This window comes from Rhipicephalus sanguineus, chromosome 6, assembly GCF_013339695.2.
Source record: "Rhipicephalus sanguineus isolate Rsan-2018 chromosome 6, BIME_Rsan_1.4, whole genome shotgun sequence".
NCBI lineage: Eukaryota > Metazoa > Arthropoda > Arachnida > Ixodida > Ixodidae > Rhipicephalus > Rhipicephalus sanguineus.
Window position 1 is genome coordinate 108,253,964 of NC_051181.1, and position 25,968 is coordinate 108,279,931.

Genomic DNA, 25,968 nt, shown 5'->3' on the forward strand with positions numbered 1-25,968 from the left:
CCCAGGCCTTCTGCGTCTCAAGCAGGCGCTCTACCGTAGAGCCGTCCCAGTGCTTGACACAGTGTAGAAAAAGATCTATACGAGTGTCATTTAGTGCGAGCACTCTAACGCATGTAACATTGCGTGACAGTAGGGTAGAATTGTACCACCCGTACAAAAATGTATGTAGACAGCCTATGGACTGTCTAAGAAGGGTTTAGACAGTCTATACACTGTCTAAACACACTTTTGTAAGGGCAGGCGTCAAAACATGCGAATTACGCAACGTGTGGGTAGATTAAAGATTCATGCATTACAACGCGCTGAGGTATAATTAATGATCATTATCAAAAATGGCACCAGCAATTTGCGCACGTGCAGGTGTTGCCTTACGCGTAGTGCGTGCTTCGCCAATTTGCAAAATGAAGAATTATGACGTAGTGGCCACTAGGCAATTGCACTTGCAGTGGACACTCCAGGATATTTTGAAACAGCCAATATTGCGCGCACTGACTTTCCTTTCCTTGCGGCACGGCGGATGTGCCCACCGAGAAGCGAAGACCTGCAGGCGGGCAGTCGAGATGCCTGGGCCCGACTATTGCTTTCTATTGCGTTCTACTCTTGAAGTCGAAGCTCAAGCGTCCTCAAAGTTTTTACTTCCCGAGATACTTTGGAACAGCCTTGTTTTGAAAAGCAGACGGAGATCCCTTGAGAAACAATTCTACACTTGCCAATGAGGGAACTGAGCAGCAATCACAATCAAATCGCCACATCCTCAATCTATACACTGTTTCTTAGAATACAAATTGAGAAGTCCAAAACACAAACCTGTTGTTGGTTCAGTAGCACTAGTTCAGTGCTGATTTACTTCGCGTAAAGTGTCATTGTATGCAGCATTCTAGTATATTTGTTTATTTCCGTTCAACAAAGGCGGGACGATGAATTTCCCTGTATTCGCTGAGGAGGTGTGGCTCTTATTCGTTAGGCCCGCTCAGTCGTATATGTCCTAGGAAACACCTGCAAAACAAATTGCCACGAGTTATTTATCAAGGTCATGCTACACTGTTCTGGTGCTACTCTCACAATGCAGTTATCAAGAAAATTGTTACAGTTCAACGCTGAGCTTGCGACTGCGTTCTTTTATTTTATAAAAATGGTGGTCGGCAGCTCTGCACGGAAGAGTTGTATGAAACTTGGTGTTCACACCTTCTAGTATGAATATATAGTTGTGACTTAACGTATAGTAACGTCAAAGTCAGGCTGCGGTGCAAATCTATAAAATGCATCAATGGTACCATTCTTCTTTTCCATGCCACGAAGTACACATTGATTGTCCAAATAAACCATTTGTAACGATTGGGTAAAGTATCGGTGCAAACAAAATCAAATGTCTATTTTATTTTTAGGGGTGAGAGGAGGGAGGGGCTGTGGGAGAAAAGAGCGGCCACAAAAAGAAAAATTGCCGAGGTGGCTGCCACCTACTGGACAGCAGCGGACAGGGTACATTGAACAGTGGAAATCCGAATGTTAATGTAAGTGGAACATGTTGTGCACAATATAAGAAAAGAAGATTTTTCATTGAAACATTTCCTCATATAAACAAAGCAAAACCGGCAATTACGAAGAAACGGACTCGCTGGCAAATGTTACCGCTTGCGACAGTCATCGCAAAACACCCGCTTCCGGCATTTGACACGCCCGGCTCTCAGTAGCATTCGTTGATCAGCGAAGCGAGGATATAGGGCAGTCGTATTACATCGTGAGAGTATAAGGAGTGTTCTGCCAGCACTACATTATCTAGGCCTACTACATCGTTGGCTTTTTTTTTTCGCTTGAGGATTGGCCGACAAAAATACCCTTAAAATATATAACTTCCTAGCATGTCTATACATTCACCTATTAGCAAGCAAAACCTTTCGGCCCCTAAAAAAAGCATCAGTAGAATGATGGGAGAATTATCAATTCCAAGAGTGTAATCAACAGTAAAATGCTGAAGAAAATTACAACACTGAATGGTAAAGAACCTGCTAAAATACTATACGAGGTAATGAATTTAAAAATCTTATTATATTGAGTTATGTGTTCATTAGATAAGAAAACCGCAGTACACAAAAAGAGAAAAGCGTATTTTTCTCATTGTATTCCCAACTTTTGTGAAAAGCACTGCATGGCATAGCGGCTACTTTTCAGAGCTAAAACACAATTTATTTGGCTGAGGAGTATCGTTGTATGATTTCTTATCTACTACGTAAAAGTTGTTTCTGGCATAGCGCTTGTGTCGCCTATGTGGCAGTGAATAAAAATGTTGCATCCACTCACATATTTTGGTGGGGTAGCATGGTTTCCGCACACAACTGTTCCGTTGCGACACACAACGGCTTCCGATGGGACATACGCTCCCCTGAAATGCAACGTAAGAATAACCACAGCATTTTTTATCATCATCACCAGCAGTAACACCTTTTTGAAACCCCCTTGCATGAGGCAACGGTAAATCTGCTCCCATAATTTTTAAATTTCGACTGTCACCACCCCAGCCACCAATAAAGTACTGAATATGTTCTGATATTATTCTTCTGGCGCCATATCAAACGTTTTTACCAACGTGAAAGATTTCCACAATTTTGTTTATTGTTCTTTTCTAGAATACCGACAATGTATCCTGAGGATCTGTACTGACCTCTTCTATTTCTCTTAATTTTTATTATTACTTTGTACGTTCGTATGCCTTATTGCGTCCTAATTAGGTCAGGCCACACAACTTAAGATAACATTATTCCATTTATATCTTCAAATGTAAGAGTCATTTAGAAATATTATAACAATTATTTATTTAATTTCAATACTTTCCTAGTTCTCACGAGCAAGCTGTCCACGCCAAAGCATAAACACGCTTACTTCTAAGCTGCTACAATTGATATTGCGGCTACTTTGAAGTGTCATCTTTAAAGCGAAGCATCTACGAAAGCACAAAGCTTTTAAAGGAATAGCCTCGAATGCATCATTAAACGCGCGAAAATTGACCATCGGCGGTGGCGGCGTCAACAAGACTGATGCAAAAAGTCACGTGATCAGAGATTTTGTCATGATGACGTCATTACGACATCATCACACGACATCGTCCCTTCGACAAAGGTGAGCCAATACAGGAGGCAGTGCAAAACTACGCGAGTTGCAGAAAACTCGCAACGCCTCCGATCCCGGAGGCAGTGCGAAATCATGATATGTGCAGAGAGCTTTCGCGGGAGGATGGGATGAATAATACAATCGACGGAGAAGTAAAAAAAATAAGAAAAGGCGAAAAAGGAGGAGGTGGTTTCGTCTTCGAGTCGTCTTAGCCAAATGCATAAAGGACCGTATGATCTCTCCGCATCGTGGCTGGCCACTATCTTACTGCGATCAAAAAGCGTGTGTCTCTCTACATCACGTTGTGTGGCCGTTGCTTTAGTACAGTTCAATACACTTTGTCTGGTAACATTTCGATGGAATCTATTTGTTTGTTTGTTTGTTTGTTTTTTACAACAAATTTTAACTGCCTCATGCATCAGCACATTTTCATGATGCTCTGAGATGAAAGGTCCGTTTTTTTGCATGTTTAGCATAGAAAACGTAGATGCTGACAAGCCCTGCAGGGCACGCGACATACAGGCAGACGTTGAGTCGATTAAGAAAGAAACAAGGCTCGGAAATTTGTTCGGAGTTTTCCAGCTCGCAACCAAATGAGAGACATGCCGCTGTATTTCTAGATCTTTATAATAAAAAAAAAACACCTGGACTTAAACTGCTGCGACCCCTAAATGAACCTGTTTACACAGCACGCGTTATAATCTACTCGTACTGTCAATCCTGTTACAATACTGAAATACCAAGAGTTAAACAAAATGCAGCAGTAACATGTGTGCGCGCACTACCTCTTGCTTGTAAATCTGGCAAAGCGGCAGCATTTATTTTTCGCAAGCGTAGGAAACCTTTACACTTTTGTTCACTTGAGATTGTGGATAAAAGGTAGTCTAAATCGCGGTTCGTTGGAATGGTTTTCTTAAATGTGAGGTAGGGGTGGGGGGCGCCTTTGTGTGGCACATTTCTGCATTCTGTCCTGCCTTATTGCCGCTCCTTGAGGAGGGGCACAAGTTTAGGACATGTTAACAAATGACCGAGAGAGAGAGACAAAGTGAATGTGACAGCGTTCGAAGTGTACTTTCCGCACATTTTCGGTCGTCAGGGACGGCCCCTTGGCTAGATTGAAACCAGTTTTGTGTGTGACCAGAAGCAAGCACTAGATACAGAGTGACGACAGAATAGAGAACGGCATAGCGAGAAACTAGAATGGGAAATCCAGTTTCTATTGTAAAATTAGGAAACATAGTAAGAGAAATTAGAACCACACGAAAGTTGGGGAAGTGCACACACGCACGCGAACTACGGCAGTAGGTTATGATGCCCACCGGCTATACCGTGTTTCATATAGTGAGTCACTTGCCAAGAAAATAATCAATTCTGGATCAAGCCCCGTCCTTAAGCAGAAGAAAAAATATCGAAATAATGTAGCACGTGAGCGAATATTACTATATTGCCATGTTTCGTTCGGGTCACAGGCAGTAGAAGTGGTAAAGTATAATACCGTAAAACATTTATGCAGTAAAGTAGTGGTCAATGTAATAAATACATTCGAGTTTTCAGAGGAATTTTCAGTGCTGAAGTTATGATTGTGTGCTGGTGTAAATACTTTAGCCGGGGTGCAACATGGTGAGTTTGAAAGCCGCTTCCAAGTTATTTCTTCTGTGTCTAGTCGTAATAAATTAGGCCTCTGTCTGGCACCAGTGTGCAATAACCTCATCTTCTAGTTACCTTTTGCGCCGGGAAACTTCTGTGGAAAAGACCAAGCTTTATCCAACGAGGGAGTATTTAATAGAAGATGCACAAGAGAGTGTAGACAGTTATGACCTGTACCTCGTCACATTCACAATACCACGTACTTTTTCGATTCAATGCATTTTTTACTTACAATTCCTTTTCTGTGAAGGGCACTCGATAGTATATCTGTAGGTGCCCTTTCCTTTGCAATGCTTGAAAACCTTGAGGGCACGATAAATAAATAAATAAATAAATAAATAAATAATAAATAAATAAATAAATAAATAAATAAATAAATTCAGGCTCTAAGCACGCAGGCCATTTCTTCATACCGAGGTGATTGGCGAGTCTAATTGGCACAAACAGTTTAAACAACCTCGTAAATGAATTAAAGTGAGTTATAAATTAATACACGCCTCATTAACGTCAATTAAATTTTTCGTTCATGTACCTGGGATGTGGTAGGCCCTCATAGGAAGAACAGAAAAATTGGGGTTAGCACGAGAGTGCATGCTACGCTTAGCACGCAGCCCTGATTCTCGAAGCAACAAAATTGGCGAACGAGCAATCGAACAATGCTAGTGCCAGAATATGCGCGAATGGTTCTGGCTATTCTTGAACGAAAGGTTAATAGACCAAGGTCTCGTTTCCTTTGACACAACTCAATGAAACCAACAGACAATGAGGTCATGGAAGGCGTAGGGGACATTATTTGCAATCTTTCATTTGTAGTGTAGTAATTATAATACAAGTGTAAAGAAATAAAAGTGCACGAAAGCAATGCTAGCAGTTTCCACTAAGTCACGTAAAGCTTGGCACAGCGAAGCACGAACCCGTCGCCGCTCGTACTCCCCGTCGACCGACACGTGTAGCTTCGAGATGCGCGGCTTCCTCCTCGGAAGTACGCACTTTCTTAGGACGCGCCATGACTCTCCGGACACGATCAGGCGCAATCAAGCTATGCAATATAGAGCGGGGGATATGCACTATACACGATTTTATTTTCGATTCATGGGCGGTGCCACCTTGGGCTGATAAATGAATGTTTTGCCGGTTTTCTAGGTCGTCATATGAAATCATCATAGTCATGAAACGTCCAACCGTTTTCGTGCATGTGAGTTCACCGTAGCATTCTCTGTTTGTTTGATACGGATAAAAAACTGAAACGTTATCAGCCCAAGATGGCGGCACATGAAGGCGTCCACAAAATGGTCTATAGATGTTGCGCGCGATGTCTGCGTCAGTGGGCGCGGCTTAGCTACTGTGCATGCGCGGCTTGGCCAGGTGGTGCGGTGTCTGTCGCTAGACGACGCGACGCTTGATTCCTCTTTCTTTTTCATCTTTTTTTTTCTCTCTGCTTCTTTCTCCTTTATTGATGTTCTTTCTTTTTCTTCCTGCATTTCGTTCTAGATATTTCTCGCTTTCTAATTCTTTCTGTGCTACGCTTTACCCACTCCCCTCCTTCTTTCTTTCCTCTTCACCAACATCACATCAATCCTCCTCTGGCTCACCTCCCTTACCCACCCCCTTGCCACACTATGCTGTACAAGGCTATGCTGTGCGCTACAAGCGTGCCTGGATAGCCGAGTGGTTAGGACGCTCGACTTCGGATCGGGGGTACGCGGGTTTGAATCCCGCCTCGTGAAGAACTTTCTTTCGGCCAGAATTTTTCTCTTTCGCTTTCCTTATGTCTCTCTGTCTCTCTATTTCTTTCTCTTTCTCTCTCTGTACTCGTTCCCTCACCCATCAGGGTGATTACAGGCCACGCCGTAGAGGTGAGTAGTGGGACTCGCCCAAATTCTGTAGCACATACACGTTCATTATGATGATAGTTTTCGTGCACGGCCACACATTTTACGCCGAGCCATAATAGCTTGGCTCTTCAAACACCATGCAGCCGATAGGGACCATACTTGCAACCTTCGGATAACGCGTCTTGCACGCTACCAGTTGTGCTACAGCGACGGTCGTTCTCCTGTTCACTTTATTGGGTATTTCTGTGCATGTAAACATGGGAGTGCTAGCCAACGCCGCTTGTAGCCATATAACCTCGTATCCTCACAACAGGTCCTCTGGTGTTTCTACATGCTGTCCTAACTGCGCTGACTGTGGCGCACTGTAGTCGTGTTCATGTATTGCCACTTCTGAGCAGCTCATCACTTACTCCGCAAAGTGTCGGGCTGGTTCCTCCCGGCAAGCCTCCCGGGTAGACGTCCCGACTTGGCAGTCCTGCCGGCCTTCTACCGGGATAGCTTCCCGATGCGGATTGTGGAAACCTTTCAGGGCCTCGGTCTCGATATCCACCTGGATAGCCACCGACTGACTCTCTTTCGAGGCCACTGCCAAACTCTCTTTCTAGACCACCTCCACGATCCAATCCACGTGGCCGCTCCTCATAGAAGTCTCGAGGTGCGCGGAGGACGCCACCATCGTACGGCTGGGCGCAGGCTGCGAGCACTAAGGAAAAGACAGGCAAGCCATCTGGCTCAGGTAATTTCACATAAAAGTTTTGCAGTGTTTCAGTAACGCCGTAGGAGTCAGAACAGGATATATTTTGTAAGATGTTTCGTCTTTTCGGCATATAAACCTGTAATCCTTGTTACCGAGAAAATTATTCTGTGGATCCGGCGGATGCCGCGCTTTATGCGAGCAAGTACAAAGACGGCGAAAAATGAGAAACAGAAAGAGTCGTCCTAAAACGAGTTTTATGGTTCCTTCTGCGACACCCGAAGAAGAAGGCCTCCAGAAGAGTCAATGACGCCTGAACGCGAGATGAAAGAGTTTTTTTTTTTCAAAGCGTCGCACCTGTTCGATTTAAATCTAAGAGCTAGCAAGGAGAATTGTGGCACCCGCAACTGTCCAGTATATATGACACTGACCAAGGCTTTAACACTTCCATCCGCTACATCACAGAGCACGACAGATTGTGCCATTTTCAATCTTCGTGCGACAGTAAAGTTAACGTTACACGCGAGATTTGTAAAGCATTAATCACTGTGTTTAATTTTGTGCGCTAACAGGACACTGCGAGATGTTCCCTCTGTAAAATAAATAAGAAACATTAAATGAGGAAGTCGTTGTTCGTGAGCCTAACCTAGCGCGTTTATAGCAATAAATAGAGATTAGCTGTATCTGTAGTTCCGCCGATCATGTGGATCCTGGGCCTGAGGCTTAATAAAAGCAAACCAAGGTGGTAATCCGGGCACATTGGTAGTCCATTTTAGAGGGCCTCTCACCAGCATCTCAAAATAAAAAAAAAAACAAGCACAATATTCTCTCCTGACGTCTCTCGTCTTTCTGGCGCACTTCGTACCTCAGAACAGTTATTCCCGAGACGTCTATATAGAACACACTCCTGAATGGTCCATATACGCGAAATATCAGACGTGAATTGTCTCCTGCGCTACTTTACCATGCAACCGCGCATCCGTTCTTCCTTGCCTCGCATGAATATTGTCACGTGGTCGTGACGTCGACGAAGGCAGCAGTCGGCGTTTGCAGGATGAAACTGTTTATTTGGCCGAACTTGAGCCAGAAAATGAGAACTAGAACTACAGCAATACACGCTGTACAATGATAGCGGCGATCAGGGGGAACTGACTAGCGGTGAAGCGCGTCGGCATTTAAACATGTGCCGTCGAATATTCCAGCGTTATCGCTGGCTGTCGTGCAAATTCTAGAATAAGCTCGAGTGTGCGCCTCTTCCGCGCAATCTTAACAAAACGATCTACAATGGTCGCGAAGGTTCTCGAACAATGAAGCGCGGTTCGCGCTGAGCGTTGCTGACAGTCTGTGGCCGAAAATCGAATACACCAAAAGTGATAAAGAAAGGCACATGGCAGTGCCCCCCTCTGAAAAAGCATCGTCCCGATGCTTAAAACAGAACAGTCTAATGCATGCAACAATAAATAACAAGAATAAAGCAACAAAGTACAATAGACAATAAGAAAAAGAAAGCACAATAATAAAGCAAAATGACAGTCCTCAGATTCGCTCACGCGCGTAATATGGTTTGAGGCGCACGACATGGACGACTTCAGGTCGTGCACGGCGCCGTTGAGAGTTAGTAATGCCGTCAGGGACAACCTTTTAGTCGAGTGCGCCGAGGCGTCGAAGTACCCTGTACGGTCCGAAGTATCGTCGAAGAAGCTTCTCACTGAGTCCCCGTCGGCGTATTGGCGTCCATACCCATACACGGTCACCGGGTTGGTATTCTATGTGGCCTCGTCGAAGGTTGTAGCAGCGGGTGTCAGTCATCTGCTGGTTCTTGATCCGTAGGCGGGCGAGCTGTCGTGCTTCTTCGGCGCGCTGTAAGTAAGCGGCGGCGTCGAGATTTTCTTCGTCGGTGACGTTGGGTAGCATGGCATCGAGCGTCGTTGCCGGGCTTCTTCCGTAGACCAACTTGTATGGCGTCATCTGCGTCGTTTCTTGGACGGCCGTGTTGTAAGCGAAGGTCACGTACGGAAGGACGGCGTCCCACGTCTTGTGCTCAACGTCTACGTACATGGCCAGCATGTCGGCGATGGTCTTATTTAGGCGCTCGGTGAGGCCATTGGTCTGAGGGTGGTAGGCAGTGGTCCGGCGGTGGCTTGTCTGGCTGTGCCTCAAGATCGCCTTAGTTCCGCAGTAAACGCCGTACCTCTGTCGGTGATCAGGACCTCTGGGGCGCCATGACGCAGAACGATGTCTTCAACGAAGAACTTCGCTACCTCGGCGGCACTGCCTCTAGGTAAGGCGCTTGTTTCGGCGTAACGGGTCAGGTAGTCGGTAGCTACGATGATCCACTTATTACCACTAGTCGACGTTGGGAATGGTCCCAGGAGGTCCATCCCGATCTGCTGGAACGGTCGCCGAGGTGGCTCGATCGGCTGAAGAAAGCCCGCTAGTCTTGTTGGCGGTGTCTTGCGTCGCTGACAGTCTCGGCATGTCCTTACGTAGCGAGTGACGTCGGCGGCAAGGCGCGGCGAGTAGTACTTTTCCTGTATTCTTGCCAGCGTTCGGGAAACACCGAGGTGTCCTGCTGTCGGGTCGTCGTGCAGGGCCTGGAGGACTTCTGGCCGTAATCCTGAAGGCACCACGAGAAGGTACTTGGCTCGATTCGGTGAGAAGTTCTTTCGGAGAACGCCGTTGCCTAAGACAAACGACGCCAGTGCTCGCTTGAACACTTTCGGAACGACGGCGTTCTTGCCCTCGAGGTATTCCATAAGGCCTCTGAGTTCCGGGTCGGATCGCTGTTGTTCAGCGAAGTCGTCGGCACTTATGGTTCCCAAGAAGTAGTCATCGTCCTGGTCGTCTTGCGGCGGCGGTTCCACGGGGGCACGAGACAGGCCGTAGGCGTCAGAGTGTTTTCTTCCTGACTTGTAAACGACGGTAATGTCGAATGTCGCACGATGGAGCTTGAAGTCTCAAGCTCCATCGTGCGAGACGACCTGAAGGGTCCTTCAAGTTAGCTAGCCAACACAGGGCGTGGTGGTCGATCACAACTTTGAAGGGCCTGCCGTAAAGGTAGGGGCGAAACTTTGTTGTAGCCCAAATTATGGCAAGGCACTCCTTTTCTGTCGTAGAATAGTTTGCTTCCGCCTTTGATATCGACCGGCTAGCATAGCTGATTACCCTTTCCACTCCGTCAATCCTCTGCACAAGAACGGCGCCGAGTCCTACATTGCTTGCGTCGGTGTGCACTTCCGTTTGGGCGTATTCGTCGAAATGCGCGAGTAACGGAGGCGTCTCCAGGCGTCGTTTTAGTTCTTCAAATGCTTCCCGCTGCGGCGTTTCCCACTTGAACTCGACGTCGGTCCTGGTAAGGTTAGTAAGTGGCTCGGCGATGCGGGCAAAGTTTTTGACGAACCGCCTGTAATAGGCGCACAGGCCGAGAAATCGACGCACGGCCTTCTTGTTGGTAGGCGGCGGGAATGTAGCGATGGCGACTGTCTTCTGGGGGTCAGGGCGTACTCCGGACTTGCTTATCACGTGTCCCAAGAACAAAAGTTCCTCGTACGCAAAGCGACACTTTTCTGGCTTCAGGGTGAGTCCGGAGCTCTTTATTGCTTGAAGTACAGCTTCAAGCCGCCGTAGGTGTTCGTCGAAGTTTGAGGCAAACACAACTACGTCGTCCAAGTACACGAGGCAAGTCTGCCACTTGAAGCCAGCCAGCACTGTATCCATGACACGTTGGAAAGTTGCGGGTGCCGAGCAAAGACCAAAGGGCATGACCTTGAACTCGAACAGGCCGTCTGGTGTTATGAAGGCAGTCTTTTCTCGGTCTCTCTCGTCTACTTCGATTTGCCAGTAGCCGGTCTTGAGGTCCATCGACGAAAAGTACTTGGCGTTATGGAGTCGATCTTGGGCGTCGTCTATCCGTGGGAGAGGGTACACGTCCTTCTTCGTGACCTTGTTCAGGCGACGATATTCGACGCAAAAACGAAGGGTTCCAACCTTCTTCCTCACTAACACCACAGGTGACGCCCACGGACTCTTGGACGGCTGGATGATGTCGTCGCGTAGCATTTCGTCGACCTGTTTCTTGATGGCCTCGCGTTCTCGCGTCGAAACTCGGTACGGGCTTTGACGGATTGGTCGGGCACTTTCTTCTGTTATGATGCGATGTTTCGCGACTGGGGTCTCTCGAATTCTTGACGACGACGAGAAGCAGTCCTTGAATTGTAGGAGCAGCGCTTTTAGCTGGTCTTGCTTGTGTTTCGGGAGGCTCGGGTTGACGTCGAAATCGGGTTGGTTTCGTCGATCTGTCGAAGCAGGTTCAGTAGCATCGAAGAGGGCGAAAGAACTGCTGGCGTCCACGAATTCGTGGATATAGGCGACCGTCGTACCAATGTTGAGGTGCCTATATTCGTGGCTGAAGTTTGTCAGCACTACCTTAGCTTTGCCATCACGCAGCTCGGCTATGCCTCTTGCGACGCAAATCTGACGGTTCAGAAGTAGGTGCTGATCGCCCTCGATGACACCTTCAAGGTCTGCGGGTTCTTGAGTTCCGACGGAAATGATGATGCTGGTGACGTGCTCTTCTATCACATTCAACACGGGGTTTCCTGGCGTCGTGTGTGGCAGCAGCGCTTTTTCTGAGGTTAGTGTTATTGACTCAGATCTCAGATCGATGACGGCGCCGTGGTGGCTTAGGAAGTCCATCCCAAGTATCACATCCCTGGAGCAATGCTGTAGGATTACAAAGCTCGCAGGATAAGTCCGGTTATTGATGGTGACTCTTGCGGTGCAGACTCCAGCCGGAGTTATTAGATGGCCCCCAGCGGTCCGGATTTCGGGCCCTTGCCAAGCGGTCCTAACTTTCTTCAATCTTTTGGCGAATGGTCCACTGTCGACGGAATAGTCGGCTCCAGTGTCGACGAGAGCGGTGACGTTGTGGCCGTCCAATAGTACGTCGAGGTCGCTAATCCGTCGTCTTGCGTTGCGGTTAAATCGCGGCGTCGTGTCACGGCTAGGTCGGCTTGTCCCGCTGCTTGTACGTCGCGTCGACAGGTCTTCTTCAGGGACCGAGGTTTCGTCGTCAGGGCTTCGTCTGCTTCGCGTCGTGTTCGGCAGGTCTCGTCGCGTAGTCGTCGTCAGCGGCCGCGGAGGATCTTCGGCATTTCGTCGTACAGCAACCGCACCTCCATCGGTTGCTGCCCTTAGTTTCCCGGATACGGGCTAGGCGACCGGCCCCGGTTTGGGCCAGTGTGCTGCCGATGGTGCGGTGACATGTAGCGGCCGGGCGACGGCGAGCGGGAAGGTCGTCGTTCTTGCCACTGTGTTCCGGTCAGGTAGTCGTCGATGTCGCGAGGCCGTTCGCCTGGCTGCGGGCGCGGCGCGTTGACGGCGAATCCGCGTAGCCCCATCTGTCGGTACTGGCAGCGGCGGTATGTGTGGCCGGCCTCCCCGCAGTGGTAGCAGAGCGGGCGGTTGTCAGGGGCGCGCCAAACGTCGGTCTTTCGGGGGGTGTAGCTTTGGCCTGCGGGCGGGCGGGATGGCGTCGGAGGTGGCGGCGGTGTCTGGCGACGGAACTGCGATGGCGCGGGGCGTTGGTGATAGCCCGAGTGGCGACAGCATGGCGTGCAACGGCAGCATAGCTCATGGCTTCCGGCGCAGGTGGCGGCGGTGCAGCAACTCCCAGCGAATGCTGAATTTCCTCGCGAACGACGTTGGCTATGGAATGCACTTGGGGTTGCGATGCAGGAAACATCTTTCGGAGCTCTTCGCGCACGACCGCCCTTATCGTCTCACGCAAGTCGTCGGAGCCCAGCGCATGTGCTTCCCCGTAGTTCGTCGTCGGCATACGGCGGTTGTATTGCCTCGTACGCATTTCTAGGGCCTTTTTAATCGTTGTGGCCTCCGAACTGAACTCCGCGACTGTCTTGGGCGGGTTGCGTGCAAGTCCGGCAAAGAGCTCTTGCTTCACTCCCCGTATCAGGAAACGAAGCTTTTCTTCTTCGGACATAGCCGGGTCTGCGTGCCGGAACAGTCGGGTCATTTCTTCAGTGTACATCCCGATGCTTTCATTCGGGAGCTGTACACGGGTCTCCAACAGCGTTTCGGCTTTTTTCTTGCGGACGACGCTGCCGAAGGTGTGCAAAAATGCGGCGCGAAAAAGGTCCCTGTTCGTCAGCGTGGCTTCTCTGTTCTCGAACCATGTCCGAGCCGTGTCTTCTAGCGCGAAATACACGTGCCGTAGTTTGTCTTCACTTGTCAAATTGTTGAAAACCGCGACCCGGTCGTACCTTTCCAGCCAGCTCTCTGGATCTTCGAGCGACGACCTGTGGAAGGTTGGCGGCTCCCGGGGCTGATGCAGCCGGATCGATGTTGGAGCTACTGGGTCGGTCATCGTTACAGTCGAGGTCACGGCGTTAGGTTGCCTGGCGTTGCCGGGAAGAGGTCCGTACTCTGGCTTGAGTCCCAGCTGCCGGCGGCTAGTTCGACGATCCGGGTTTTCTTTGCCGTCGTCCTCCTCGCGGCTTGGGCTTGGGTCAGCGCTTCGCGGGGGCGTCCGGATCATGGAAGCATCAGCACCTCCACCAGATGTCACGTGGTCGTGACGTCGACGAAGACAGCAGTCGGCGTTTACAGGATGAAACTGTTTATTTGGCCGAACTTGTGGCCAGAAAATGAGAACTAGAACTACAGCAATACACGCTGTACAATGATAGCGGCGAACAGGGCGTCGTCCGTCGATCAACTGACGAGCGGTGAAGCGCGTCAGCATTTAAACATGTGCCGTCGAATATTCCAGCGTTATCGCTGGCTGTCGTGCAAATTCTAGAATAAGCTCGAGTGTGCGCCTCTTCCGCGCAATCTTAACAAAACGATCTACAATGGTCGCGAAGGTTCTCGAACAATGAGGCGCGGTTCGCGCTGAGCGTTGCTGACAGTCATTGTGGCCGAAAACCGAATACACCAAAAGTGATAAAGAAAGGCACATGGCAATATCGTACGTGATCAAATGATTTCACTTCATTTTCTGTGTTTGTGACTGCGCAAACGGACATCACAGCGTGTAGACGACAAGCGCGAAATCTCGATAGGGTGAACGCTTAGTGCAGACATGGCACACGTGCTTTTAAGAAATAAGTGGCGATGGGGACATAAGGCCTGTAGGAAGGGTAGCCTAGGCGAGGAGGAAACCACTACCTTGTCTTTGAACGAGGGGTGGTGAGTGGCCTTTTAAGAATGGTAAAAGCGCAATATTAACAACGACACAAAAAGGCACACGCACTGCGCAACGCATTTGCTCATGTTATGCTATATGTACAGGCAGTGTTAGAATCACAAAAATAAACTGTTGAAGGTAGCGATATGTGTGTGCGTGTGTGCGCCTAATTTGTGCCGCTGTTTCTAGCGCGTTTTTACCATTCTTAAAAAAATTTAAGGCGAGATATGATATGCCTCGCTGTGCTTCTAGAGTAAAGAGCACGGCGAGCAAGAGGAGATAACATACAAGTGACACACAAAAATGGCAGATGTCATCTTCTATATACAAACCGTACATAAACACATGCGTTAATGAAAACTAGAAAAGAATGTGTACAAAAAAAAGGGAAGCTGAAATTGTGCATTATAAGGAATGCCATACTTTGACGAGGAAACTTAAAGGCGCCCTGCAACACTTTTTCAGCATGGTCAGAAAAAGCCGACGATCGGCAGCCGAGGCGATCAAACAGGCGAACCAAACATTTTAGTGCAGCACGAGGCCTGGAATTTACGATTCAGTCTCAGTCAGCTAGAAATTGTTCCTTCTTCTTGACAAATGATGTCATAAAGCCAAATGAACGCGTCATAAACCCAAAGTCCACGGCCATTGGCTGACTTAAACATCGTGAGCTGCATAGTTACCGTGGCCGCCACGGGATGCCGCCACGTGTCCGCGCGTGCGCTCGCGATCCCGCTGAAAATAAGCCGCGCGTTCGAAAAAAAAAAAAACAAAAAACAAAGTGCTCAAGGTCATGACGCGCGCTGATGAAAGAACGATCTTCTTGCCCCCTTGTCATCGCCCTCCCTGCGTAGCTTTCAGCGCGCTCGCTATTACGAAAGGAGAGAGAAAGCGCTTGAAGCGTGCGACAAATCTCTGTAGCTCTGCTCGTTACAGCAAAGTTACAGGGATTTTGGGGCAGTTTATTCGTGAGGCATAAGCTGTTTTAATGATGTTATTCGACGATTACTTAGAAAAGTTTTGCAGGGCTCCTTTAATGTGTGAAAAAATGTAAAGAGTTAAATATAAATTGAGACATTGCTTTTAAAACGGGTTTTGAGCCTCTTTAGGCAGTTCCACATGCATGGCGCCACAACAATACGTTCACCCTCAGTTATTGTTCGTAAATTGTACTCTTCTTTGTGCACTCGCATCTGTCCTCTGGTACATTCTACACTTGGATCGACAGTGCGCGCAGGTGCAAGCGACGTGATCGGTTGAAAAGAACGATACAAGAATCACGGGTACTGGTTTGTTCAGGGCAGCATATTACACAATGATCCCACTCGCACTTAAATAAAAAGAGCAGTAACTCACATCGCCCGTATCGAAAAAGCCATGCGGGAATACGTGAACAAGGCAGTGCCTCTTGCTTGCGCAGCCCAGTACAGGAAAAGAGACGTTTGCAGGAACTGAACAGTTATCAGTCGGTAGCATACAGCGGCACGTGGATCTATACCTCTCCTTTCGAGGTTCGATAAGGAAGTTTTTCGAAACTTCTTGCTCTCTCTCAAATACAATGGCAAGTGCATCATCAGCCTTCGTGTGAGTCAATCAAAGATACTAATGCTTTAATTTCTTAATGGGTCTTGTAAGCGGTGATCAACAATCCGATTATCCTTGTGCTTACTCGCTACCACGACAGAATGATGCATTTTCTTAATGAGGGATGGGGATTTCTCGCAACATTTTCGTACAGGGCGAGCGCTTTTGTTAAGCACGTACAGAAAATTCATGTCACCTTTATGTAACCTCGCTTGGCTAATTTTTCCGTTTAGTTCGAACTACACAAACTATGCCTCCTTCTTGATAATACTAATTGCTGGTGTTTTATGTTCCAAAACCACGAGATTGTTATGAGAGACGTCGTTGGAAAGGGCTCCAGAAATACCGACCACCTGGAGTTCTCTAACGTGCGCCTAAATCTAAGCACACGGGCCTCTAACATTTTCCCTCCATCGAAATACGGCCGGCCGGGTTTTGAGCCCACGACCTTCGGGTCAGCAGTCGAACACCATAACCGCTAGGCCACCGCCAATGGTATATCTCCTTCTTAAGGCGACCAAATGTGAAACAATTAATAAGTTTATACTAAAATTATTGTTCGAGAATTTCAATTTCGCTAACTTGCGTTATAATGAATGAAAGTGAATGTCGAAGCTACCTTTTTCTTTATTTACCGCCGATCTTAGTGTCAGTTCGACGTCACAATTTTCTGTTTTTACACGGTATTTTGGACACATTGAGTCAATAAAATTTTCATAAACTTTCTTTGGGACGTGTCGCTCCCTCATAATGTAATGTAATTCATGTATATATAAAGAATCACGTGGGCCCTAAGAGACGCCGCTGAAATATATGACGCACTGGCAAATTGCTGGACGTAAGTCTGGAAGTAAGTTTTATTATTTATCTTGACGCATATCTTGAGATATGTCTTGTTAATCTCGAGGTATATGCTTTACGTCGCAACTTGCAAGTAGAGACGTCAGCACATTTGCGCCAACGACTCCATGAGAGTGGTTATTGTCTGAGCATTCCCACTTTGTGTCAGAGCACTATGCGACGAGGTTATTCTCACTGCCATCGTACGTTCTACTGTTAAAATAAAAATATGCTGTTAGTGCTGTCACTTTGTTCTCATTGTTCACGTTACGCTAGTTAAGGCAGCGCGAGCAATGTTTTGAGGTTATAACATGAAAAAGTATTTACGTTTTTAAAAAGCCAGACGCACGTTTATTGCAGTGTCCTCAGAAGAATGCTGCCTGACTGTTCACCAATATCTTATTATGTATATGTGTGAAGCTAATTCCTTGAGCACGACAGCTAACTTTGGCATGTATACGTTGAGCCTAGTCTTCAAGGGAACCAGCCTTCATCGTAGTGATGTGCACATGCAATAGTAGCAGCATTTAAAACGAACAATGGCGTATCATAGCACTGCAGTTGGCTCAAAAACTACTGTTAAAAACGCACGTGTGAACAGGACGTGTCATATGGCAAAAAAAGACAACAGGATTATAAGCATGCGCACTAATGAATAAACCGGAATACACGCGTGGAAACATTTCTTTCTTGCACTCACGTACGAGAAAAAAAAATGTTTGTTCGTTAGTGCAGACGTGAGGCCTGTGCATTCAGCAGCCTGCTGCAAAACTTCTGTCGAGATTCCAGTTACGTCAACTTCATCGATTACTGATTAAAATGGTTTTCTTCCGCCTCCGTTCTCGTTGCTGATGGCATCCATCCTAGTTTTGAGGGCGTCGCGTTAATAGCTACGCGTATCCAGAGACTGTGCTTCAGTAGTACCAACGCATTTTCTTCCGTTGGGAAGACACTGCTCCTTCCCTTCCGATCGAGCCAGCACGCGCTCGGCTGTCAGCAAGCCAGCTGGTCAAGGCCTCAAGTTTTCTTTCTCCCAGTGAATTCCCATCAGTAAGTCACCGTTACCACAGCAACCATCACCAGCGTAGTTTTTTTCCGAGAACTCGGCTTTCAACGAGCCGACCGAAACATCACCCAAGCCTCCCAAACACCGGACAATGTAGCACAACGGACCGGATCCCGCCAGTGCATCTACTGGCTTGTGTTACCATGTCTTCATTTAGCCCGCCAGCAAAACGAGATTTTCCTCTTGATCGGTGTGCACAGTGACGAATGGAAAATGATACCCAAGTGACCAGACTACAACTTATACCCTTACCTGCAACGCAAAGCACCGTGCGTACCAATTTCCGACAGACTCGAGGAGTGAACAAGAATCCTACGATCTGAGAAGGTGAGCATTGTACCGGAAAGGCAAATACTTGTAGTGCGTTCTTGAAGCTCAGGAAAATAGTGGAATAAGCACATCCGAAACGAGCCGCATGCTTCTACTCTCCGTGCATACTTAGTGGGTCGTGTTGCCCTAAGAGGACTGAGCAGTCTTTCAGTAAAAGCATTTACGAGTCACATGTCAGCTAAAAATGTTGCCCAGTGGGATGAAATGCGCAGGCGAACCTCTTTAGATCTTACACGTATTGTTCAAAATCATTATTAGCATCCTTTAAAAGACTCTAAACACGGAACATGCACCTACGGCAATATTTGCATGACCGTCCGCCCACTAGTGACATGCAGCCAGTTATGCTTTCTAAGGACAGTTGGAACCCTCCGGCCCAGCGTTACAAACACTTAGCCGTGTATATTGACAACGTCCACCGAGACGTCCTTCTGCTTACCAAAAGCGAAGCTTATTTAAATCAAACATCTCGTCAGAAGAAAGGAAGGCTGTCAGGTCACTGGCTGCACGTTGTGATATCGTGAAAAAGCCAGCTGACACAGGTGGTGGCGTGGTCATCATGAGCAAAACGGATTATATAGGCGAAGGCCATGGACAGCTTAACAATCTCTGTGCTGCGTCTGAAGAACACCACGGGTAATCTAGCAATCGGCATACCATCCTAACTTCATCTAAAACGGGAGTTCCTCATAATGTGGGTAGTCGAACTTTCAAAAAAGCACAGTGCTTGGTTTGTGCGCATATGACGACGCCACACATTGCTAAAAGCACTGCTTCCGATAACGACTATAAAATTAAAGATAATTTCAAGTTTGTCGTGTGAAACAAACAAGCGCCTTCTTTACTCGAGTGTTCTGTCTACAAATTACAGTACGTTTAACAAACCGAAACGCCGTTCAGATACAGCTTTAACAACCCTAAGTGTCACGCTGATACTCTTCCTAATCTTCCGCTGTCAAAACAGGTGCGTATTCTAGGCCATTCATCGTAAAAAGATACTGCTAGAATCATTCAATCCGGTTTTCGTTCCCACCACGAACGAAAGCGTCGAAAATCGTGTCTGTAAATTTACAGCACTTACTTGTATCGATTTAAATGCTAGAAGAACGGAAACTTTATTGTCAAATCAATGAGATTTGAGTCCGGCGTCTTTTTACTGGGCCTGGGCACCCACCGCGGACGCGGTTCCGAGACCTTGTCTCGAAGCGGCTTCCTCGGCACGCTGGACGGCCCAGAGTTGTGCTGTCAGGTTCGAGCTGAGCAGTGCGGTCTTCCAGCGCGAGCGGAGGCTGGCGGTGGAAGAGACGGATGAATCGGCACTGTTCGATTTGTCTATTAAGCCCTGACACTCCCACAACATGTGGCTAAGCGTGGCAACCTCGCCACACGAGCTGCATCTGTTTGTAGTGTAAATATCTGGATACATGGCGTGCATGAGTCTGGGGTTCCTGTACGAATCTGTTTGTAATTGTCTGTAGTGTACCGCTTGCGTCCTGTTTAGCCTATCGTGAGGGGATGGGTATACGCGTCTCTGTAACTGGTAGTGTGTCGTGATATCGTGAAACCTGGTCATACGATCCTCCCACGCCCAGACGTTTGCCGTACCCCGCGGGGGCTCTTGTTCCTCCGGTGATGCTCGGTGAGTGAGGCCTCGAGCAACACGGTGAGCCGCTTCGTTTGGGGTGCTCAGTCCGGTGTGTGCCGGTATCCACAGCAAGTGCCTTCGGTTATCGAAGTCGACCTCTCCTGGATGTACGGGATGTCGCTGTAGTATGTGGCACGCCTCTTGCGAGATGCGCCCGTTCGCAAAATTGCGAATCGCTGTTTGTGAGTCGCTGATCACGTACGTGGCCTTGGTCTGTGTGAGGGCCAGTGCTATAGCCGCTTCCTCTGCCGCTTCGGCGTGTGCAGTGTTCACGGTCACGCTCGTGAGGTATTTGCCTCGATGGCTGGTAACTGCCGCCACGAAACTCTTCCTGTCTGGATAACGGGCTGCATCTGTGAAAACCGCTTCCTTGTCGTTGGAGTAGCTTTGGTTCATGCTTTGTGCCCTGGCTTTACGCCGTCCCGTGTGGTGCTGGGGGTGCATGTTGCGAGGCAATGGCGGAACGTATATTCGCTCGCGTACTGCTCTTGGAATTTCGACCTTGATGCCATGCTGCGTGTGGTATGTTATGCCGAGTTTTTCGAGCACGTGTCGGCCCGGGCGGGTCTTGGATAGGCGCTCGAGCTGGGACATTTGTTGCGCCTCCACGAGTTCCTCGAGCGTGTTATGCAAGCCTAGTTCTAGGAGTTTGCTGGTGCTAACTCCAGGCGCAAGTCCCAACGCAAATTTGTACGTCTTGCGTATGAGGGCGTTAAGCTTGTCCTTTTCCGCAACCTTCCATTTGTGAAACGGTGCCGTGTACGTTATTTGAGAAATGGCGAAGGCTTGTATGAGTCGTATGACGCTGCCTTCGCGCATGCCCGCGTGTTTATTCGCGATGCGTCGGATAAGTTGCATCGTGCTGGTGACTTTTGCCGTTATCCTGCGCAGTGCTTCGCCATTGCCGCCGTTTCCTTTTTACCCTTTTCGTTTCCCAAATTCTCGAGACTTTCGCCCCTTTTATTATTTTTGCTGTTAAATTTTATGCAGGTATATTATTTCACTACCTTTATATTTATCGGTACAATGACAAAATGTGTGCACGCGAATTTATGTCACTCGTTTATTGATATTCTGTGGCCCATTATAGCTGTCAAAAGGTATTGATAATTGTTTGTGCCGGTGACATATCTATTCTGGTTACAGTCCCAGCCAACTTGCACCGTCCGCGTCAGCCAGTTGACGCGCGTGACGGTGCAAGTTGTAGCGGGCGCGGGCCAAGAAACCATCGTTAAGTTATCGGCCTACCGCAGCAACGGACCCGGCGGGTCGCGGCCGCAGCTGATTTCGTTCGCTCAAACCACGGCTGAGAGCACCTTCGCTGCGCGCGAATGCGCTAGTTACGTGGTTTATTTTGTATATCGCGGGCTTTCATTGTAGCTTGGAAAAAAAATGTTATACGTGAGACTTTCTTCATCGCAAATAATGCAATGGGGGTTTCTGAAGACGCTCTCGAACTTTGCGAGTCGCATTTCTTGCCTAAAATCAATATTTAGCAATTTCGTTAAATACCAATTAACAATTAATTAATTAATTACAAAACAAAAAGTTGTCTGTAGTGCGCAAGGTGGCTGTCGGCAATTTGCAACTCATTTCACTCGCCTGCCTCTAATATTGTATTTTTTAACCCTTCGCTAAATAGCTGGGACACCCGGTATACGGAATTTATGGGCTGTGGGTGCTGCCGATTACTTTGGTGAGTGTCGTGACTTGGACGCCGAGCCAGGGTAGCCGGACTTCAATGTCGCCGCATACAACAGCGCTCACACATATGCACGCTCTAAAAGCCCGATTAATGATTAATTGGGGTCACAACTATTCCTCAGACTTTTGCTATGTATCTCATATTGCACTGTTCAGCTTAGCGACTGCAAAACTCACGAGATGTCACGCTACGTGTCAAGGTTATTGCTTAAGGCTGGCATGCTTGTAGACCGTATTGTTCACAGTGAATATCTCTTATGGCCTTATTTCTAGCTGTGTGTCTTTCTTTCCGTATGTCAACCAAAGGAGTATTTCATGCAGATATAGCTAGGTTTTTTTTGTCGTTTTTTTTTCAGTTAACGCCTCAAAGCCTAATCAAACTTCATTTATTTAGAAGGAAGTTTCGATGCGCCGTCTGTGGGCATATCACGGCGATCTGCAACGTTGCTCCGCTGCTATCAGAACGGAAGTGCGATGGAGGCGCGGTCAATATCTGCTCATAGGACGCGTAACGATGTTCTCATCGACCGTATTGGTATCTGTTGTACTCTCGGCCCTCTGTTATGATGCAGAGTCAAGGTGCCTGTAAATAGTGTATATTGGCAATCTCAGCGGTCATATTAATACTATGCTGCATCGGAATACAATGGCTAATAAATGCATTGTAGTCATACCATTAGTGAGGTTCTTACGCCAAAAATCTAGTTTGGCAAAAGTAAAGCTGTATTGTGCTGTTTTCGACCATATATCCTGAGAACCATCAGAACACACGGAACTATCAGCCCATGCCTATTCTGACAGTGCGGTTTTACCGTAAATAGGAAAACATGACTGGAGATTGGACTGAAGCTCGGATAGCCAATGAGCTACTGCTAAAATAGTTAGTCTAAGTGCAATCGCTGAGCTGAGATAGTTACGAAAGTCTTCGTGCAATCAGCCTAAAAGCTGCAAGGACTAAATGCCCTTGATGCAGTTTTCTTCAATTACCTTCTGAGCGTATCCAGTCACCTGAAGGACTTACTGCTGGACTGACTAAATCATAACACCGGTTTTGAACATATCTAAAATCGGTAAGACGTAAGGGCGGTACCTTGGCGAGGTATATTGTAGGGATATTTAATTACAGGCAGTTATGTGGTGCGCAGAAGTAAGCTTTTCGGTGAAATTCATATCGCGGCAATACTCAAAAGTGTACCTCGGAATTCTGTCATGTCTTGCCTTTCTGTTTCTGTTGGCTTATACCCTCAATTCACGCGCTTCAACGTGTTGCTGTATAGTTATAGCTTCTGATGGCTCACTTATACCGGCCTAAGGCCCCACATTCTAGAGAGAATGCCTCAACAACAACAACATACTGTGAAAGAGCACAGTAATTCTTATCAGAAATGTAAAACGCATTTAAAAGTGGTGCGTTACACTTACGTGTGCACAGCAGCGCGAATGCCACCGACTTGGTGTCCATGCCGGAATCTTCTGAGGCCTTGCCTGAAACTTTGCAGATAGCACGCGGCTGACTTGCAAGGACGGAATCGCCTATCGCCGCAGAGGCGGAGCCATGTGTGGCATCCACGGGAAAAACACTCAGCTTCCCGGAAGTTTCGTCTATCCGGAAATGGCGGTTGAACTCCGATTGTGTTGTTCGCATATCATCGTGTTGCAAGCAGTATACGAAACGTTCAAACATTAATTTTAGATCAACAAAAGCAGCTACTGAGTGAGATAGCCTGCGCCGTGCTTGGAAGGAAGTGCTCCAACGGTGTAGATATTTTGTTGCATGTTAGCGAATATTTTAGTGTACCATCCCGCCAGTGGTGAACGAAAGCTGAACGCCGATCGGTGAAGGGCAAGCAGTGCGCGGTGGTGCCCTGGCAAACGTACCTGCTCGATAACTACAAGCATTCGTTAACACAAAATAATGTTGGCAAGTATTGGCTAAATAATGACATATGTGGGAGTCAGCAAGTGTTGCCTTATTTCGCTAAACGATGGTTCATATTGGCTATTCTGCATAAAACCCTCGAATGATTGGTAATGTTGGATAGTGCTGGATAAATGATGTTCAGCGTTTGCTAATGTGTGACTAATATACGCTCTCGTCTGGCACAAGGAGCAGCATAATAGAGTAACAGTCATGGAAGTGTACGGAACCCTCTAGAATGTCTGTCTGTCAATTCATAACTGACCGCTGGGAGAATAGTAAATGTAAACGTACTTTTGTGTGTGTGTGTGTGCGGGGGGGGGGGGGGCTTGCAAATGAACCACACAAACTCCGTTGTCACTGCAGATGCTAAAATGGTCACACCTTGCAGTGTTGGCTGCTTTAACGGTGAATCTACGTTTATTATTTGCACTTTGAAGTATAATTATAAAATTTTGCGTCTGGATACTGGGAATTATTAATTTTTGAGACTGCAAATTATTTAGGGCGCCCCTCTATATAAGTACACCATTTTTCTTTGAGCACATGCCTTTCTAAAACTTCGACCGCCGCGACTGTTGTTGACCCGTGATCTCGGTCTGAGCAGCGCAAATACAATGCACTGAGCTACGACTGCGGGTATACTGACGCAAGTCGAAGCAAAATTCGCTTTCCTGGAGAACAACAAGCACTGCTCAGTGATCTGGCGGGATCTGGCGGCACATCTCAGTAATCTCGGGAGAGCTTGGGCCGTCATAACATCCGGTAATCGAGACTTGTTTTGCCATCGTCTGCTCCGATCAGCCCTTCGTCGAATTCGCTGTAGTGCTCCAGTTGAAGGGCCGCCTGCGTAGTTGCACGTGTAGCGCGGCCTTCATCTGTGCAGCCCCTTTCCTCGCACGCAAACAAGCAGAGATACACACAGCCACAGCCAAGAGGATTCACAAGTGCCACATTTGGATAGAGTGACATAATGAATTATGCATTTTTTATGATATGGTGGCGCAAAGCAGGAACAAATAGCGGAGCTAGTGTTCGACCTAGCTTTTTTTAAGTTTTTGCGAGTGATGGCAAGCTTTTGCTAGAGATGCTAACTTTTTGCTAGTAGTACTAAGTATGGTAGCCTTGGCTATCCTTCTCGGGTTTCGGTCGGTTACCCAAACTACGCACGGGTCACGTGGTGTCGGCGGGAACATGTCACGTGGCTAGCTGTTAGGTGATCTTGTGATTTTAGTCACGTGACAAGTTAAGGGTTCGGACCTCTTCTTGTGTCCTTATTTGTGTCATCCTTATTACGCCAATATCATGATGCCACCGCCTCAACGTCTTTCCCATCACAGCTTCACAGTGAATAAATTACCTACTGTCACCACTGTTGAAAGAATTTGTTGAAAGTTTGTTGAAAGTTGAAAGGTTGAAAGTTTAACCAGCGGGTAACTTGAACCTCGACACGCTGGTCGCTTTTCAATGCGATGCACTTCATCCATCCTCCTGTCCTTCGCCTATTTCTTGAATTTACGTCAATGATTTACCACACGATATATCGATCATGCAATTCCAAGCTTTTGTGTGCGCCATACGTTCGACCGCAGATCCGATTCTTTGTACTTCAGATAGCAACATACTCTCTTAGACGTTATCTCTGGCAACAATGATGACTAAAGAATGCAAATCTGGGCTGGCCTATTCTCCACCACAAGGCAGCATCTCTTATATTTTCCTCTATACATTCATTTCAGCTTAGCTTCGGCAGCACTGATTTGCCATCGAAGCTTTGGCTTGTATATAGGCGTCATCCTTCTATTCATTTCGCGCAATGCAACACCTGATATTGCACTAGGCTTATCTGCACACAGAAAGCATATTGTCACATAGGTACTCTACATAGATGCATCGCTTTACACTGCTCGTAAAAGAGGTCATAAACCGGATTCTTGCGATCCACTTCGTTCTTATCATGCAGCAGGGCAAAAACCTCGTTCCCATTAGATTCTGAAAAGGGGTTTTCTTTTTTTTTTTTATCTCAACGTACTGTTTCAGAAAATACATGTTACGCAGGTTGATCTAACTATTTTTACTAAAATGATGTATAAGAGAGGATAGTGCCTTTATGGCAGCACGGCTATTAAATGCGAAGCATTTCTTAGCGAACCTCAGGCACTTTGGCCGTTTCTATCTACGTATCTATCTATCTATCTATCTAGCCGCCTACGTCTGGGCGCTCTCTAGGTCGCCTCCATAAATTGTAGTATACCAAAATTCGCGTAGCAGGGGATCAGTGTATGACGAACACGATCCACTGGTCATGACATGAATAACGCGAAATACCTGTCGCGTACGTCATGAAACCCTTTCTCTCAGTCATGTGTGGCACATACCCGCATAACAGAGTTCAT

General features: G+C 47.4%; 1 protein-coding gene across 2 annotated transcripts; it reads right to left on the minus strand.

The window, feature by feature from the left end:
- Positions 1-875: 875 nt before the first annotated feature.
- LOC119396141 (heat shock 70 kDa protein) lies at positions 876-23,338 on the minus strand. 2 transcript variants are annotated; one of them, XM_037663241.2, is made up of 4 exons: positions 23,077-23,338; positions 6,998-7,290; positions 2,299-2,380; positions 876-996 (listed from the first exon to the last, which is right to left on the minus strand). In XM_037663241.2, the coding sequence occupies exons 1-4, from the start codon at positions 23,336-23,338 to the stop codon at positions 986-988; spliced, it is 648 nt and encodes a 215-aa protein (XP_037519169.1). In that variant the 3' UTR covers positions 876-985. The 2 variants fall into 2 exon arrangements, with proteins under 2 accessions (XP_037519169.1, XP_037519170.1); XM_037663242.2 differs by lacking the exons at positions 876-996; positions 2,299-2,380 and adding an exon at positions 4,962-5,054.
- Between the last annotated feature and the right edge of the window lie 2,630 nt (positions 23,339-25,968).